This window comes from Bos taurus, chromosome 3, assembly GCF_002263795.3.
Source record: "Bos taurus isolate L1 Dominette 01449 registration number 42190680 breed Hereford chromosome 3, ARS-UCD2.0, whole genome shotgun sequence".
Taxonomy (NCBI): domain Eukaryota; kingdom Metazoa; phylum Chordata; class Mammalia; order Artiodactyla; family Bovidae; genus Bos; species Bos taurus.
In genome coordinates, this window is record NC_037330.1 from 91,563,417 (window position 1) to 91,581,186 (window position 17,770).

Sequence of the window (17,770 nt, forward strand, 5' to 3'; positions counted from 1 at the left end):
GAAGCAGTAAGCAGAGGGGAGAGCCAGACAACAAGTAAGATACGGGAGTTCGTCATGTGGTAGCAAGGACTGTGAGAGAAAAGTTTTAAACAGGTTGGGCAGGCATTCAAGCAAAGGAAGAAGCTTGGAAGTGGCCCAGGGGGTGTCTGGGGAAGAGCCTTCTCCAAGAAGGGAACAGAGAGGGCTAAAGGTGCAAGGTGCAGAAAAGACAGTGAGTAGCAGGTAGGTGGGAAAGATAATGAGCTGTGATTCTGAGGGTTTGGGTTTTCCTCACAGTGCAATGGGACCCTTTGGAGAGCTTTGAGGAAAAGAATGATGTGATCAGACTATTTCTGATTGGGATTCAGAAATAGTCTGAATTGTGGTGGGCTAGTAGTAAAGAACCCGCCTGCCAAAAGATGCAGGTTTGATCCCTGGGTCAGGAAGATCCCCTGGAGGAGGAAAGGGCAACCCACTCCAGTATCTTTGCCTGGAGAATCCCATGGACAGAGGAGCCTAGCAGGCTACAGTCCATGGGCTCAGAAAGAGTCAGACACGATGACTGAAGTGACTTAGGACACATGCACAAACCCCTACCCCCCACAGCTGAGATGGCAACAAGGCCTCTGGGCTAGGTGTGCCTTCCTGCAACCACTGGGTTCCCAGCAAATGGCTGCTGGGCCCTGCATTGGATGCCACAGACTCAGGAGCTCACAGCCTGGTCTAGAAGGAAAGATAGGCACACAGCAGACCAGTCTAAACCCAGTCTAGTCACAAGCCGGCTCAGTGGAGGAACAGAGGAATGGCTGTTCCTTGGGGGGTTCGAGGAGGGTTCATTGAGGAAGTGATGCAGATCTCAGAGCAGAGATGGGGAAGGTCTCTGCAGATGGATAGGGGCTGGAGGGAAGTTGGGCATTTTAGGCAATGGAAGTCCCCGTGCAGAGACATGGGGGTGGGTAACAGCCTGCATGCTGAGTTAAAAGGAAGGTCGGTAAAGTAGGTGGGGGTCATAGATCAAAGGGTGAAAGGTTGCTGCAGAGGACGGTGAGATACTGACAGACATAAGGGAAAATTTGTCCTAGGAAGGCCTGGGTTGCCAGGTGAAGGATTGATAGGAGATGCTGGGTTAAGAAATTGACGAGGAGGATGCTGGTGAGAAGCCAAGGGAGAAGAGAGATCTGAAGCCCAGAAGCAGAGCTAGCAGGCTTGCTCGTTATTTGACGAATGAGACAGACAGCAGGGCTCAGGATGACACTTGGAGGGGCCATGAGCCCTTCAGGGCCAGGACTGTGTCATTTACCTTCTGTGTCACCTGTGCCCAGGGGAACACCTGGTCCGTATGCTCTCTTCTTCCAAATCTAAATCTCCTTTTCCACACTTCCTCCTCCAGCCTAGTCCCTAATGATTCCTGTATTATTCTCCTCTTCATTTCTTCTCTTCTTGAATACAGAGCCTGCAAAGTCATTTTGCTTCCATTTTAAAAGTGTGATTCCTATGAAATCCCATAAGAACTAGTTTTGCAGGTGATGATAGGGAAGGTTCAGAGAAGGGAAGTGCTCTTTGACCCTTCCAACTCGAGGCTGTTTGGGGGCCGTTGCCAATAACTGAGCCTGCCAGGCGTCTCTGTGTTTCGAAACCACCCAGACCTAAAACATGGCAGCTCTTCTTTGTCAAGGCCACCCAGACCTGGGCTGTGTCTAGTGAAAGTAGCAGTGTCTCTGGGTGGAAAGGGCTCAGGCATGGGAGTTGGGAGGCCTTTGGGATCCACACTTCTAATTGCTTCCTGGCGTGACATTAGACAAGAACCACCCATCTTTGAGCCCTGTCCTCATCTGTAGCACATGGATAATAAAGCCAGCCTGTCTTTCCCATGACTCCGTATGGCTACCATGAGATTCAAACGGGGCAATGCTCATGAACATTCTTGGCAATGGACAAGGTTACGCAAAAGGACCACACACATTTCTTATTCTATCTCAGGCCCAGGATCCTGATGGCCTTGGCCTACATTTGTTGGAAGATGATTGTGTGGTCATCTTACAGACTTATGTCTCTTCCTGCTCTGCACACGCACCCAGGGAATCTTAGCTCACACCTGTGCACAGATGAATATCCCAAATCTGTTTACATCTTGGATCCCTCTGCTGAGCTCCATGGTGTGCAGCCAGTACCTAGGAGATATCTCCACTATCATGGCAGACAAGCGCCTCAAGTTCACCATGTCCAGAATGAGCTCATCCCTCCCCAAACCTGCTCCTGGTCCTGAGGACCACTCAGTGGGGGACATCATTGGCCTGGTCATCTGCCCTGAAATCTGGGCACCATCCTGAGGTCTCTCTGTCCTTGCTGTCAACCACCAGATTCTGAAAATTCTTCCCCAATCTCCCACAGGTCCAGTCATACTGTCCATCCTGCATTGTAGCCCAGGCCCCTGCCAGACCTCGAAGCCCCCCGCCAGACGTCCTTGTCCGTGTTCTTTTCCATCCCCCACCCAGCACCTCCCCTCCGCTCCTGCATGAGCTTTCTTCCTCTCCTTTTTTTCATTTATTCCTCTGAGCCTTCCTCCTTTCCTCCTCCTATCACTCTAATGTGTTTTAATGTGCATTTTTCAGTTTGCAAGTGTCCTTTGCAAATGTAACTTCTTTTGTACATGCATTTTATATGTTGTTTTTTTTACCCCCTTAGCACTAGGTTTTAGGTCCTATCCATGGTGCTACATGTACCCTTACTGCTTCGAACTGCTGCGTGGGACTCCACAGTGCCCATCCATCCCCTCAGGGTGGAACCCCAGGCTGCCTCCTGTCCCAGGCATCACAAATAACACTAAGAGAGACTTCCCCATACATCTCGCCTTATGGACCTGTGGGAAGATTCCCTGAGATGTGTGCCCACGGTGGAAGTGCTGAGTCATGGGCATGCATAAACTTAATGTGACTGTGGAGTGATAGGTTCCTGCCCAGAACGGCTACTGCCATCCCCACAGCAGCGCCTGTGTGTGCAAAGGAGGAAGCTCTCTAAAGCAGACATCCTCCTGCATCTCCCCCTTTGCCTCGCCCCTTCCCACCACACCTTCCCAGGCTCTCTGAAGTCGTCTCCTTAACACAGGTTCCAAGGCCATACTAACCCAGCCCTTGTCCTCCTCTCCCCTCCCACTCTGAGCTCCAGAGCACCTTCAGATCTGCCATTGATTCTTGGTCTCATGTGCCCTGCTCTTCTCCATACATGCCTGATGTGTAGGCATCTTTCCAAACCCACTGGAGGGGGTGTCTCTTTTCTGGGAATCCTTCCCTGATCTCCCACCTGCAGTTAGCCTCTGGACTTCACAGTCCCCACACCACTGTTCAGCACAGCATTGACCTGCTGGGCTGTTGGTGTTTTACATCTCTAATACTTCCATGAGGCCAAAGTTTATCAGCCTCAGCACTTTTGACAATTTAGGATGAGTGTGTCTTTGCTGTGGGACTGTCGTGTGCACTGTGGAATGTTTAGCAGCATCATTGGCCTCTACCCACTGATGATAACAGCCCCCTCCCCAAGTGGAAACAACCAAGAATATCTTCAGACCTGTCCAAATCACCGCCAGTTGAGAACCACTGCATCAGACTATCAAATGCCCGGGGCCTGGGGCTGGGTCTCATTCATGTCTGTATCTCTGGCACTCAGAGCAGGCCTGGTCCAGGTTAGGTGTTCAGTAAATGTTGCCCGAATGAGTGGTGGCCAATCTCTGGGCAAAGACTCGAGGGTGGGGCTCAGAGATCAGGATTCTGGGATATGCATATCATGGGGTGGGGATGGGGGGGTCTCTTCTTTTCCTTCTCCAAAGCCTAACCAAATCATCATCTCCTTTTGTTCTTATTCCCTCCCTGTAAGGGAGGGGAAGCTGAGACATCTGGCAAACTTACCTTAAACAAGCCATTCCACCTCTCTGGGCCTCAGCTTCCCCATTTATAAGACAGCCTACGGGCATCTATGAATGTTGACTGAATCAATAATAAAGAACTTGCTCATCTCACAGGAAAAACTCCATGGGGAGAGGCAAGCTATGTGGCATTTATAGTGAGTGTGGCTGGGGCCATGGCCACCTCCAAGGAGGGCTGGGGGCTCAGGAACATCACTGCTTCAAAGATATCTTCCAGGAGCCCAGCACCTGCATGATCCAGGAGCGCTGCTGGTGGGAAGTGGGCAAGTTCTCACAGCTAGGGCTCCAGCGGTGCGTGGTGGCCGGGTCACACACCCATGAGTCCCCGTGCGGCAGTGGCCAGGAGTTTCGCCAGCAGCTGGCCAGGATGTTGTCCTGGGCCTGGGCAGCACAGATGCACACCGATGCTTCTGGGTCGTGTCTCAAGTTTTCCAGAGCTGAGTTATGGGGAGGAGAGAGGTCACTTGTTAAGTCTAGGTCCCCACCTGAGTCTCACACCTCATCCTTCTCACTTCATATCTTAGCTTGGGTAATCTGCTCAGCATCCCCTCATCTCCCAGCTCTTCAAATTGTGCGTGTCTTTCAAAGCTTGGATCAAAACCTGCCTTCTCCAGAAAGTCTTCTTGGACTGCCCAAGCCTTCCTTCATGCTCCCATCAGCTTTCCCAGTTATGAAATTAACATGCCCCCTTAAGAGTGTGAACTACTTGCTCTGCACTAAATGGTTTTTGATCTTGTTTTCTGAGTCTGGTTTCCTGGATTATAAGCTCCCCTAGCAGGTGGACTGTGTGTTCTATGTCTTAGCGACTCCACAGTAGCTAATATGTACTCACCTGGGTCAGTGCTAGCACAGCTGGACTGAGCTGAAGCCCCTGGCATTGGGTCATGTGTAACCCTCCCCTCTCCCATTCCCTGCTTCGAGCCTACTCATTCCCACACTGGCTCTGCAAATCTCGCCAGTGCAGGACAGGACTCACCAGCTTTAACTTCATTCATACGATCTTCTGTCATGCTGCTCTCCATACAGGGGACCAGGGACCCTTGAGCATAATCCAAGATGTGAGTGGGTCCATCTCCTGATTCTGACCGCCCCCCTCAGACCAGACCTCCTCGGAAAAGCTCTCCTGGTCCCACAAACGAGGACACAGAGAACTTCGTCTTGACCCTGGGTCAGATTTCTTGAGAGGGGTCCTGGGATGGGTGGAAGATCCAGTGGGCAGAGAGGGCAACAGGACAGAGACAGGAGCAGGGCCGAAGCTGACTCTGAGAGGTGGTCCTAGGAGATCCCTTCCCCAGGCTGGTCTGTAGTGTTCTCATCCAAGACTCAGGGAGGTGCTGCCTCGGTGCCCCCTCTCCAAGGAGCAGTAACAGGAGGGTACCAAGTGCCTTGCATACCTTCCTCTCAGGTGGTTGGTGGGGTCCCTGGAGAGGCTGAAACTCAGTTCCTCGGCAACATAGCTCAGCCCTCCCCTGCTGCAGTGGCTCCTGAAGTACCTGCAGATCCTTGAATGTGCCCTACCTCTCAGAAGGCCCCTCCCATACTTTGTACCTTACTAATTCCTATTTGTCCTTGAATATTCAATTTAACGTGGCTGCTCCTCTAGGAAATTTTTCCCTACCTTGCCCCAAGCTAGTTATAAATGCCTCTTTAGGCTCCCAGAGTCTCTGTCTCCACCTGTGTACACACTGTGATGTGTTTTACTTGTGATTCATGAACATCTCCTGCCAGACGTGGGGTTTCTTCAGCTTAGATCTGCTAGGGATGGGAGAGCGGGAAAGATAGTCTGAGGGCCTTTGAGACACTTGCTCAAGGGCATGTATATGTGCATATTTCTAGGGCAAGTGTTCCTAAATTTCTATAGGGTCTCACAAAAGATCTGTAACCCGCAAGAGGTTAGGAATCAAAACACCAACATTCTTGGAAGTGAGTAGTTTGGAACAAGATTTAGAGAAGCCAGAATTTAGGAAATACATTACTCTGTTTGAGGAGCTCCCCCTGAGCATGTCCCCACAGCCCAAAGGATGCCCCCTCCAGCCTGGGCATTGCTTATCTGTCCCAGAACTGACCATGTTAACAGCTGCCCCCACATATCCCCAGTCCTGACCATCGGCATCACCTCCTGAAAATTTCTTTGTTTCTCTAGACTAAGTGCAGTGCCTGACACAGAGCAGAGGCTCAATCAGTGTGTGAGGCAGAAGCCAATGGATACAGGCATGGATGACAGGACGAATGAAAAATTGCACATGAATTGGGCAAAGGTACAAGGTGGGGGCCTCTCCAAGCCTCTCTGCAGTAGAGTCTCCTGCAGACCCTTGAAGGATATGTGGCTGTTTGGGGGAGGGAAGGGGAGTGGCTGAGAGGAGACAGCATACTAACAGAAGTATCCTGTGGAGGATTCTGAGTGAAGGGAACCTACTTGGTTTTTTCCCCAGAAAGACAGAGGTTGGGGTTGTGGGAAGAAGGAGGAAGGTGACTGTCACTGGGGGAGAACCTTTATCTGCCAGTCTTCACATTTTAAAAAATTCTCATCCAGGCCACAAAGCAGGAGTTGATCCCTATCTCGCCAATCGCCTTATAGATCTTACAGAGGAGGCTCAGTTGGCATCACACAGAAAGGGGATTATGGAGCTGAGATCCTAGTTCGCTTCCCCCTGTGCAGACTGGTGCTTCCTGCTGCAGGGCAGGCTCCTGCTGTGCCTGGACCTTGCTGTATTGGGGGCGGGAGGTGGGGTAGGTGAAGCAGCGATTCTACTGCCTACAGATGCCAAGGTTATGACCTTGGTCCACTTCCCAAGCAGTGATCTCAGAAGAAGGGAGACCTTGCTAATTTATATCAAAGCTGTGTGCTGGCCAAGCCTTGCATACAAAGGGAGGCATCCACCCTGGGCCAGAAGGGCCACTGTTTCCTTCCAAGGGGAGGAAGCAGCAGAACTAGGTCTGCCAGGGCAGGTTACCTATGAACATGACTGATGACTTCCGGAGGGAGGCCCGAGGACTCTTGGCATACTCCAAGCCCTGACTGAGGAACGTGAAGGCGCTGTCTCGATGGGTGTCCACCTGGGACAAAGAGAAACCAGAGAATGCTGGGCCCTCAGAGGGAATAACCTCCCATCTACCCCTCCCAAAGCCAGGAACCAGGACCCAGTCAGGCAGCTGAGCCCTGGCCCTTTGCCTCCTACATAACTCTGCTACCCATTCTGGACTCTTCCAGAAGCCAGACTTCATGTTCTCTTAGCTGACTGCAACAATCATGTTAATGATCTTCCTGCCTTGGGTGTCTCCTTTTCTAATCCACCCACCTGCTCCAGGCCAGAAGGCAAGTTCTAAAATGCAAGTCCAGCCAGAGCTGAGAATGGATATGGCATGTGAGGGACATGACTAAGGAGACGGGTCTAACTAGGGTGAAGGATTCAAGTTACAAAGCAGTGGGAATAAACTACAGACTTAGGAGGGTCTTAAAAGTCCTTCAAATACAGACAGAAATAGGGCTTCCTTATGCATTAAAAAATAAGAAGCCAGCATCCATTCTTAATAGGGCAATGACAAAGTAATGTTTTAGGCAAAATAGTCTGACGGCGGTGTTCAGTTGGGTTTGATCAAGTAGAAACCAGGGGGCAGGCAATCTGCTAAGAGACTGTTGAGGGAGATAAAGGGAGGTCTGGTCTGATCACTCTCCTATTGACAATCTGCATGTCAGGGAGTAACTGTGGTGCTGGAGAAGACCCTTGAGAGTCCCTTGGACAGCAAGGAAATCCAACCAGTCAGCCCTAAAGGAAATCAACCCTGAACATTAATTTGAAGGACTGATGCTGAAGCTGAAGCTCCAATACTTTGGCCACCTGATGCAAAGAGCCAGCTCATTGAAAAAGACCCCGATATTGGGAAAGATTGAGGGCAGGAGGAGAAACGGATGACAGAAGAAGAGATGGTTGGATGGCATCATCGACTATATGGACATGAGTTTGAGCAGACTCCAGGAGATAGTGAAGGACAGGGAAGCCTGGCATGCTGCAGTCCATGGGGTCGCAAAGAGTCAGGCACAACTGAGCGACTGAACAACAAGCAATAACAATGTCAGGGAGTAAACTCCTGGGCTTAATGTGCAAAGTGTTCATGATCATGTTCTTTCTCAGCCTTAGGTCTTTCTCTACCACTGCCTCCATGCACACTATGCATGCTCCAATCCCAGGTCGAGGCACAACTCTGCCCAAGTCCGTGCCGGACACAAGCCATTGCTCCTTATTGGAGTCCCTTTCCTTCTTTCCTTCCTGATGAGTCCCCTCTCATTCTTTGAGGCTCAGCTCAGAAACCGTCTCCTCCCTGAAGACATCCCTGCAGCATGTTGCACAGCCTTTGTCATGGCACCTATGACACTGGACTTATAATGACTTATACCTGTCTCCCCCACTGGATCTCTAGTTCCCCCAAAAGAAGGGACCTTCTCACTCAGCTCAGAGTCCTCAGCACCCTGGATGGAGCTTTGCATGGTATAGGTGCCCAGAAAGTATTGGATGGATAAATGTATAAATGACTAGGTTACTGACCCCTCCCTAAAGCTAAGGCTAGAGGTTGACCTTCATATGAGCAGAACTGTTGATGCTTGGAGAGCAAAGAAGAGACTGAGAATCTAGAGGGTCTAATACAGAGGTCACAAGCTGGCAGCCCACAGGCCACAAATGGCTGGCAGGGTAGAGGCCTGTGTTTTAACTAAATTGATTGTTAATTAAAGTCTTATAAAAATCTAGCTTTTCTTGTGAAACTGAAGGCCCTGGTGAGAGTTGGCTGCATGGTGGCTGGAGCTCTCCATTCGTGCTTTCAAAGAGCCTGGCCCCTCCAGGTTGCCATGGCCCTACCACCCCTACATCACTTATCTTCCCAGTCACTGGTCATGGTTAGTATTTGAATTAGCAGCACTGGCCAAACACTTCCTCCAGGCCTCTTTTTCCCTCTGTAAAAGGAGGTAACAATATTAAGCACTGGACTGCAGAGGCTTTGAGCACTATTGATAATGATTATTACTGCAAAATAACAATGTGTTATTTTGTTTATTTGTTAGGTTGGTGGGGGAATGAGGATGCTGCATGCCCCACCCAGACCTCCCTTAGGGTGTGAAGGATTTATTCCCCCAAGTACAGATTGCCTTGGTGGAAGAGAACTGCTGGCCCGGTCACGTCCCTTCCCAGGCCAGCTGGCAACTGATGACAAGGCAAACCACAGCCTCAAGACCTTCTTCAAGGGGCAGAACCAGAAACTGACAGACCACTCAGTCGGTGTGGAGACCTGACCGCCAGCCCCCGTGTGAAGAATCTCCGCATCATGCTGGCTGAGACCTTCCCTGAAACCACACTGCAGCTTGACCCCTCCGCCACTTCCACTCCCTGCCCTCCCTTCCACAGCAGCTGGCCCCAGGGTGCTCCCTAATAAACCTCCTGCATGCTAACCTCTGCCTCAGAGCCTGCATCCCGGGGAACACAGCCGGTGACTACAGGAAAGGTAGATGGGCCTAGATGGCAAAGCGTCCGAAATGGTACGTGAAGGAACCCGGCTGCATCATGCAGTGTAGCGTGTCACTGTGTGTAGGGCTCTCTCCTACCGCAGAATGTTCTCAGGTGTTACCTGGACAGGGGGTTCTGTGGCTTAATAATTTGGGGAAACCATGAATCAACCAGGAAATTTCCTCAGCACAGAGCATTTCAGAGTTGTAAGGTGCTGGTGACACTGCAAATCTCCGAGAGGAAGATAATGATATAGTTTTTCCCAAACTTACTTGTCTTGGATCTTTTCTCTCCTGTGGGGCATTTCTTGTAGGACTGCCATCACAGCGAATACATGCTGGAAATTACTGTTGTAGAAGAGGGAGCCGGTAGAGTCCCTCAGGCAGGGATATGATATAGACAGACTCGGGTTTTAACCAGATCATTCTGGTAGCCTGAGTGGGGAATGGATTAGAGGGGCTGAGATTCAAGACTGGGGGACTCACTGGATGGCTGGACCCATCTGAGAAACATTTATGACCTGAACTAAGGGAATAATAATGGGAAGGGGAGGAAAAAACAGATTCAGAGTTATTTAGGATATTTAAGATTGATCAAAGTGAAGGTGAGGGGGATCAAGAAGCCTTGGATGGTTTTAGGTTTCAGCTTCAGAGATTTAGAAGGAGAGAGAACTGACGTTGGGAAGGCCTTAATTCAGAAGAGATATGCTGAGTTTAGTTGTGTGTAGTCATTGTGGGCAGGGGAGGGCTTCCCAGGTGGCCCTAGTGGTAAGGAACCTGCATTGCAAAGCAGGAGACATAAGAGACATGAGTTTGATCCCTGGGGTTGGGAAGATGCCCTGGAGAAGGGAATAGCAACCCACTCCAATATTCTTGCCTGGAGAATTCCATGGACAGAGGAGCCAGGTGGGCTACCATCCATGGGGTTGCAAAGAGTAGGACAGGACTGAAGCGACTTAGCATAGCACACACACAGTCATTGGGAGAGATGTCCAGTAAGCCTTGGAGAAGGAACACCAGAAGTGGGGAGAGAAGTCAAGGCAAAGATGAACTTCCAGGAGCCAACAGCTTGTAGATGGTAATGGAATTGTCAGTAAGGATGCTCGTGTAAAAAGGAGGAAGAGACAAGGAAAGAACTGGCCACCTCCAACACGCTCATAAGAACCCACTGTAGTCTTAGAAGCACTCACGAGGTACTTGCAAATTTTGGCCACCGTCTGCTGCTGGTTGTCCCAGGGCTTCCGGCTGTAAGCTTTTTTTGGCAATTCCCAAGCCATGAAGCAAGAACAGCGGAACAGGGTCTTCACACATTTCTGGGGGCCAATAGGAAGAGAATACCAGAGCTATGCAATTCCAGAAGAGTTGAACTATGCTCCGGAAAAAAAAAAAAAGTATGAAACTGGATTTTGGGAAAACAATTCCTATCAATATTTGAAACATACAAGGAAAGTTGGGTGTTTTGAAAAGAAATACTGGCATGAGTACCTTTTGAAAACAGGCTTGGCCAGACTTGGTTGCCTGTGATTGTCTGTGTGTGTGTGCCTAGGATTGTCTGTGATTCCAGGCTGGGTTCTGTAAAGCGGGCTGCACCCTCAGGACTCAGGGCTATGCACACTCACCTGGCTCACCTTGGCATTGCCCTCTTGCATGGTCAGCAGCAGGGGCACCAAGGTGCTGATCAGCTGCTCCTCCACAGCCGGGGTGCGGGGCGACCGCAGCTTCTGAACTACCTTGCCGTACAGGTTGATGCAGGAGGTGCGCACGTCCTCTCGTGACTGGGGCAGATCCAGAGGCTCAGGCGAGCTCCATCCTCCGGGAGTCTGCCTGCACCTCTGTGCCCCACGTAGAGGCTCATGGCCTTCTTCCCACTCATTCTGAGGGCCCCTCCGAGCACAAGACCCACAGAGACGAAGAACACTGAAGGCCACCTGATGGGGGTGATCTGGGGCTGGCTTCCCCCTCAACAGAGCCTGGGTCAGGAGCTCTGCCCACTCTTCCCAGCAGGGACCCCACTGTCCTAAAAGGTGCCTTTGTGCCAAGTAGAAAAATGCTCCCCTTTGCTGAGACCAATCAAAGAATTGTGACCCCCCACTTAGGGGAAGAATGGGGGAAGGGAGAGTTAGGGAGTTTGGGATTGGCAGGTACATACTGCTGTATTTAAAAGGGATAACCAACAAGGACCTACTGTATAGCTAAGAGAACTCTGCTCAATGTTATGCGGCAGCCTGGATGGGAGGGGAGTTTGAAGGAGAACAGATACATGTGTGTGTATGACTGAGTCCCTTTGTGGTCCACCTGAAGCTATCACAACATTGTTAATTGGCTATACTCCTATTACAAAAAAAAAAAAAGTTAAAAGGAAAAAAATTGTGACTCCTCTAGATGGACCAATCACAGACAGGCAAGTCTCTGGGGTAAGGAGCACACAAAAAAACCTCCCTCTATGAGAACCAATTAGAGAAGGAACTTTCTCTGTGCAAACCAATTACAAAGAATTTGGACCAGTTGGGACGAGCGCCCCTTCCCCTGGGCTGACTCAGCCCTGCTCAGGTCCCAACGGGCCGTGGGAGCTATTACGACCCCCAGAGTAGTAAAGAACTGCCCTCCAGGTGTTACACCCCCATCCTTCCACCCTCACGGAATTCCTTACATCACTGAAGTGTGGCAGCAGAATCTGCAGTATCTCCACATAGACTGAGTTGTCCATCAGCTTCCGATCCTGCCCCTTGAAAATGGTCTTGAGGTTGTGGACTGCCTCCACCACCAGCAGCCCATCCACACTCTTCAGACCCTTCACCATGGAGGGCAGGAGGGCCTGCACCTTGGCAGCCTGCAGAAAAGGAGTATTTGGGATGGGGGCTCCTATCTGATCTAACAGGTGAGGGGCCCAGCCTCTGAGTCACAGAGATGAACTTGGTCAAGCAAGTCCTACCTCCAGGCTTTTGCTTATGTTATCCCGCCTGCCTGGTACGCCCTCACTCAAACTTCTTTGTCTCCAAAGCCCTCTCTGGCCTCACTGACTCCTTCCTAGCCTGCAACCCTGAGGGCTTTTGCTGTCTCCCCACTTCTTGGCACTATCTATAGATGATACCCTGTGTTGTTAGTTTTCGGAGTCTATGTCCTGTCCCTTTGTCCCTCTAAATCATAAGCTGTAACGACAGTGCTTAGTAGAGAAAAACACAGCTCTTTTTAAAAGGCTAATGAAACAACAACCTGTGACTCAGCTTCCTAATCTCTAAATTAGGAATAATTACTGCTATCCCCAGCCCCTCCTAAACATACTGCTCTTAGGGTCATTGAGAAAAATCTGAATTCGGGAAGTACTTTTCAAAAAATAAAGCATATAGGGAATTATTAAGGGATATCCATTTTACAGATGGGATAATTAAGACAGAGAAAGAAATGAGCTCTGATTCCAGTCACCAGCATTGGAGAGTTGCGAATGGCCAAGCTCCATCCTTCCTCTTGTCGGGGCCTTGGCTGCGTGGGCTCTCCCCTGCCTTCCACTCACCTTTTCAGTCCTTTGAGCCAGGATGACCAGGCCTCGGATGGACAGCACCTTCATGATGGGGTCCCGGTGGCTCAGGCCTTCTGCCATCCGCCCCAGAGAGTACTCCTCAGGGATCCGCCGTACCTGCTCCATCCGGAGGAGCTGAGGGAATAAAGAGAATTACTCCTCGGCGCAAGGAGTACCCTCAGGGCCCATTTGCCTCTGGGGCCTCATTCACACCTATCCACCCTCTAGTCTGTATTCTTACCACCAACAAGCTTCTAACCAAGCTTCCCATCATTCATGGAATGACCCAGGCTGTTTTGTCCCTTCTGTGTGGGCAGGGATGCTCTTCTGCCAGGCCTCTCACCTCCACTCTAGCCCCATCTCACCACGCACAGCTCCAGCCAAAAGTCAGCCCCCTGAGCCATGTTTGAGAGTCCCCAGGCCTCACCTAGGCTGACTGCCCCCTTCTCTGCACCCCTGGGGACCCTGAACACAGAAACCTTATTGCCCCGACGTGCTTATGCACCTGCCTCCTGTATCCTATCCCCCTGGAGCTTCTGTGAAGACACAAACTGAGCCTTTCTCCTTGGGCACCAGTTACTGACACAAGCTCTGGGATAGAGTGTGTGCTCAGGGAACCCTGGTTGCATGAGTTCACAACCAAGAAATGGTTCCTTTCCTTCTTGGAATTGTCCTCCTCTAGTACCCACTATTGCAAGGTTAGTACCATCAGCCCCACTTTGTCCCAGCCCCAAACCAGGCATCATCCCCATCTCCTTCCTCTCCCTCTCCCCTGCCACCTCCAGCACCCAATCAGTCTTCAACTCCTGCCTAGTCATCTTCATAAGCACTTCTCCCATCTGTTCCCTGGCCCTGCATCTACTGTGACTATTGAGACCACGTGTCTATGATGAAGAGAAAGCTGGAGAGAGCAGACAGGACAGCTGATGGGGTGGGGGTGGGGAAGGCAGGAAAGGTGGGGCTCCACCTACCACCCGCCCTCCACCCGTCCATAAAACTACACTCAGCTGCTCTGCACCAGGTTCTGGCTGTGACTAGAGACACAAAAATGTGACAATCGTAACAGCAACAGAGCTGACTTGGGGAGTGCTTCCTGCGCTGGCACTTTTCATGAACTCACTTACTCCTCATCAAAACCCTATGAGGTGGGCAATTCATTATCCTTGTATTGTAAATGAAGAAAGAAAGGCACAGACAGTTTCAGCAACTTGCCGAAGGTCACACAGCTCCCTTGAGGACTCCACCCACCACTGGGAGAGGCAAGTACCCCCTCAGGCACAGCATGGGGGTCTAGGGGATCCAGGAAAGGACATCTGAGCAGCATCAAAGCACCACTGTGAACATGTTGGGCCACCACTTCTGAGGAGAGAGAGAAGGACTTGAAGCTGGGTGAGGACCCCTGTCCCAGGGAGGGAGGGCCACTGCTCAGGGCTCCAGGGGAGTGCTGGAAAAGATTAAGCCTACAGTCCCTGACCTTATGGTAACGCCTCTCCCACAAGGCTAACCAGGGAAGAGGAGCCAGGTGGGCAGAGCTGGTCTGAATCTCTCTGGACAGCTTGAGCTGTGTGACCTCGAAAACTGCCCCTTATCTCACCAACACATGAGTATCACAATTCCTGCTTTGTAGGGCTGCTGTGCAGATGAGTGGGGTCATATACGTAAGAGGTCAGCATGGTGTTCAGCACATGGCACACCCTCAAGAAATAATACTTTCCCAGCTCCTCACCAGGGTCACGGGGATCCCGGCAGAGCTGAGACTGTAACCTGGACTCCCAACCCCAAGACACATGCATGTCCTCCTGAGGTGACACATTCTGCTGGTACCTGCAGAGCCAGGCAAAGTGCTTACCTGGGTACCCACTCACCCATCTGATCGCCTCTTCTTAGAGGCCTTCTTGGGGCTGGGTCTAGGGATGCCAGGCAAACATGATGTGGCTCCTGTTCCCCAGGCTCACAGTCCACTGGGGAGGCAGTGCTGGAATTGCCACGCTGCCCCTGTCCACCTGGCTGCCTTTACTCAAGGCCCAGTTCAAATGGCACCTCATCCAGGAAGCCGTCCTTAACCTTCCACTGTCTGAGCAGACAGTGAGCCTCTGAGCCCCACTGCACAGACCCTGGTGATAGCCCAGACCCACTGTGTGCCAGCTAGAACATCACAGGAGGAGGACAGGGTGGTGGTTAAGCAAGTGGGTTTTCCAAGTGTCATCGACTAGTGACTGGAGAACCAAAATGTGGTATGTACATACAATGGAATATTATTCAGACTTAAAAAATAATGAAATTCTGACCTGTGTTACAACATGGATGAGCCTTGAAAACATTATATGAAGTGAAATAAGCAGGACACCAAAGGACAAATATTGGTGGTTCCGTTCGTATAAAACCTAGAACAGGAAAATTCATAGAAACAAAGTAGAACGGTGGGCTCAGGGTCTGAGAGGACTAGGGAAGGAGAGTTGGTGTTTAATAGGTAGAGAATTTCAGGTTGGGAAGGAAGATGAAAACTTCTGAAGATGGATGGTGGTGACAGTTGCACAAAAGTGTGAATGCACATCACACTGAATGTACAGCCAGTGAGCTGTACACTTAAAAATGGTCAACATGATAACTTTTATGATATATATATATTTATTACATCCATAAACACAAGCACACACACACAGCTAAAGAGTGAGTGTGTATTTTAGAGCCCAGATGTCTGGCTTTGAATCCTGGATCTGCCACTTACCAAGGTGTGTGGCCTTGGGAAAGTTGCTTAAATCTGTGCCTTGGTTTCCTTCTCTACAGTAGGGGTTGGAATAATATGTGCATCATAGGATTATTGTGAGAATTAGATGAATCAGTATGTGTAAAGCTCTAAGAATACACCTGAAAGGTAGTCAGCGCTCAATAAAATTGTTGGCCATTATTATTGGCAAGTCTTCCCTTCTGGGCTGATACTACCAACCTTGTCCTGACTCAACTCTCTCCAGTACCTGCTCTATACACTACCACCATACACTCACTCAGCTTAGATGTCACTTCCTCCAGGAAGCCTCCCTGATGTTTCCCCACCCAATACACCCAAGACTTTTGCTCACCCACCACAGCCTGAATTGCCCCCATTAGCACAAGTCACTCTCTGGTACCCTGTGATATAACTAGGATGTCCTCTGTCTCCCCTCCCACACCAAGAACTCCTGAGAGCAGGGCAGAACCAAGTTTATATTTGTGTCTCCAATCTGGTATCTGGTACATGGCAAAGGATGGTGGTTGCCCGGGGTACTAGGGGAGTCTGGGAAAACTGACACGGGGTGGAGGGATGGAAAGAAGAGGAGAGATAGGAAGGAAGAGGGAGAAGACCCACGAGATCTTTTTACTCAAGAAAAATCATGTTCAGGAAAGACTCTAAAGTATTAAGTACTTATCACACAAGAGAAATGACCAGCAATGGGAATTGAGGCCTATGCTCCTGGGAAGGCCCGGGTAGCCCCTGCCCTGCTCTGGGCACCCGCTTGGTACCTCCACGAAGAAGGCGGTGGCGGTGATCTTGTGCTTCTCGTCGCCTCGCTCCAGGAGCGGGATGAGCAGGTAGAGGATGCGGCACAGCTCCTGACAGGAGTAGTGCACCATGGCCCTGGGGGTGAGGGAAGCAGTGCCCTCAGGCGCTCCAGCCCCAAGGGGACCTGCTGCATGGGGGTCTGGCCCCCACACTCAAAACTCTGGGCAAGCCCCAGTCCCTTGTGTTCCCACATCCCCAGGGTTTTCCACCTGAACAGGATCTCAGAGGCCATTTGATCACATTGCTTCATTTTACAGGTGGGAAAACTGACATGCAGAGTGGGAAAGTGACTTGCCCAAGACCACAGAGAAAATCAGTAAGAAAGACAGGCCTACGACCCCTGAATGTGCAGGACCACTCCAGGAGGAAAAGACAGGAAGGAAAGAACGTGAGGACCCACTGGCTGGGCGCCAGGCAGCAAGCCAGACGCTTTCAAGTCCTTACTGCATTTGATCCTCACCATTACCCTTTGAGGCAGGTTACTGTTGTTAATCCATTTCATAGATGAGGAAACAGAGGCTTTAAGTGTGAATTGCCCAAGGTCATAGAGCTGGAAAGTTGTAGAGCTGGCACCCCAACCCCGGGGTCCCTACTCCAGCTGCCTAGTTCATTCTACTAAGCCAGTGATGTTCCAAGTGTGGCCCCTGGATCAGCAGTATCAGCATCATCAGGGAACTTGTTAAAAAAAAAAAATGCACATTCTCAAGCCCCCATCTCAGACTAACTGAATTAGAAACTCTATAAGCGGGGCCCAGCCATCAGTGTTTTAACAAGCCCTGTGGATGATTCGCCCTCAAGTCTGCACTATGCTGTTAGTCAATGAATCCAGAAAAGTGTATCAGCCATGCATAGAATCTAGAATAAGATAGCCTGGGTTCAAATTCTGTTACCACTAGCTGTGTCACTTTGGGCAAATCACCTAACTTCTCTGGGCCTCAGAGTCCTTTTGGGTAACTCTGAGAAAGTAATAGTGTTAATCCATCAGTCATTGCTGCTGTTGTTGTTCAGTCACTAAGTCATGTCTGACTGTTTGCGACCCTATGGACTGCCGCACACCAGGCTTCCCTGTCCTTCACCATCTCCAAGAGTTTGCTCGGACTCATGTCTGTTGATTTGATGATGTCATCCAACCATCTTATTCTCTGTCACCCTCTTCTCCTCCTGCACTCAGTCAGTCATGGTGAGCATTAAATGGAATAGTCTGTGAATAGATGGCTCTTTGCAAGGTGCCTGGAGCATGCAAGTGCCCAATAAATACAGTTGTATCTTGAGACCCAAGAGGACAGCACCACCCTTGACACTCAGGGTCTACGGCTAAGA

General features: G+C 50.4%; 1 protein-coding gene and 1 long non-coding RNA gene across 8 annotated transcripts in view; both read right to left on the minus strand.

Annotated features, from left to right (window-relative positions):
• Nucleotides 1-4,001: 4,001 nt before the first annotated feature.
• MROH7 (maestro heat like repeat family member 7) overlaps nt 4,002-17,770 on the minus strand; it is a 53,668-nt gene continuing 39,899 nt past the window's right edge. For 4 of the 7 annotated variants that reach the window (XM_024989290.2, XM_024989266.2, XM_024989285.2 and 1 more), the window contains 8 exons: nt 16,411-16,525; nt 12,904-13,044; nt 12,043-12,222; nt 11,012-11,167; nt 10,583-10,705; nt 6,853-6,955; nt 4,875-4,937; nt 4,010-4,335 (listed from right to left, as the gene is read on the minus strand). In XM_024989290.2, the coding sequence (XP_024845058.1) occupies nt 4,091-4,335; nt 4,875-4,937; nt 6,853-6,955; nt 10,583-10,705; nt 11,012-11,167; nt 12,043-12,222; nt 12,904-13,044; nt 16,411-16,525 (1,126 nt within the window). In that variant the 3' untranslated portion in view covers nt 4,010-4,090. 7 annotated transcript variants of the gene reach the window in all.
• LOC132344905 (uncharacterized) lies at nt 8,925-9,638 on the minus strand. The gene is made up of 2 exons (XR_009493977.1): nt 9,340-9,638; nt 8,925-9,233 (listed from the first exon to the last, which is right to left on the minus strand). It is a non-coding gene; the product is annotated as an uncharacterized lncRNA (long non-coding RNA).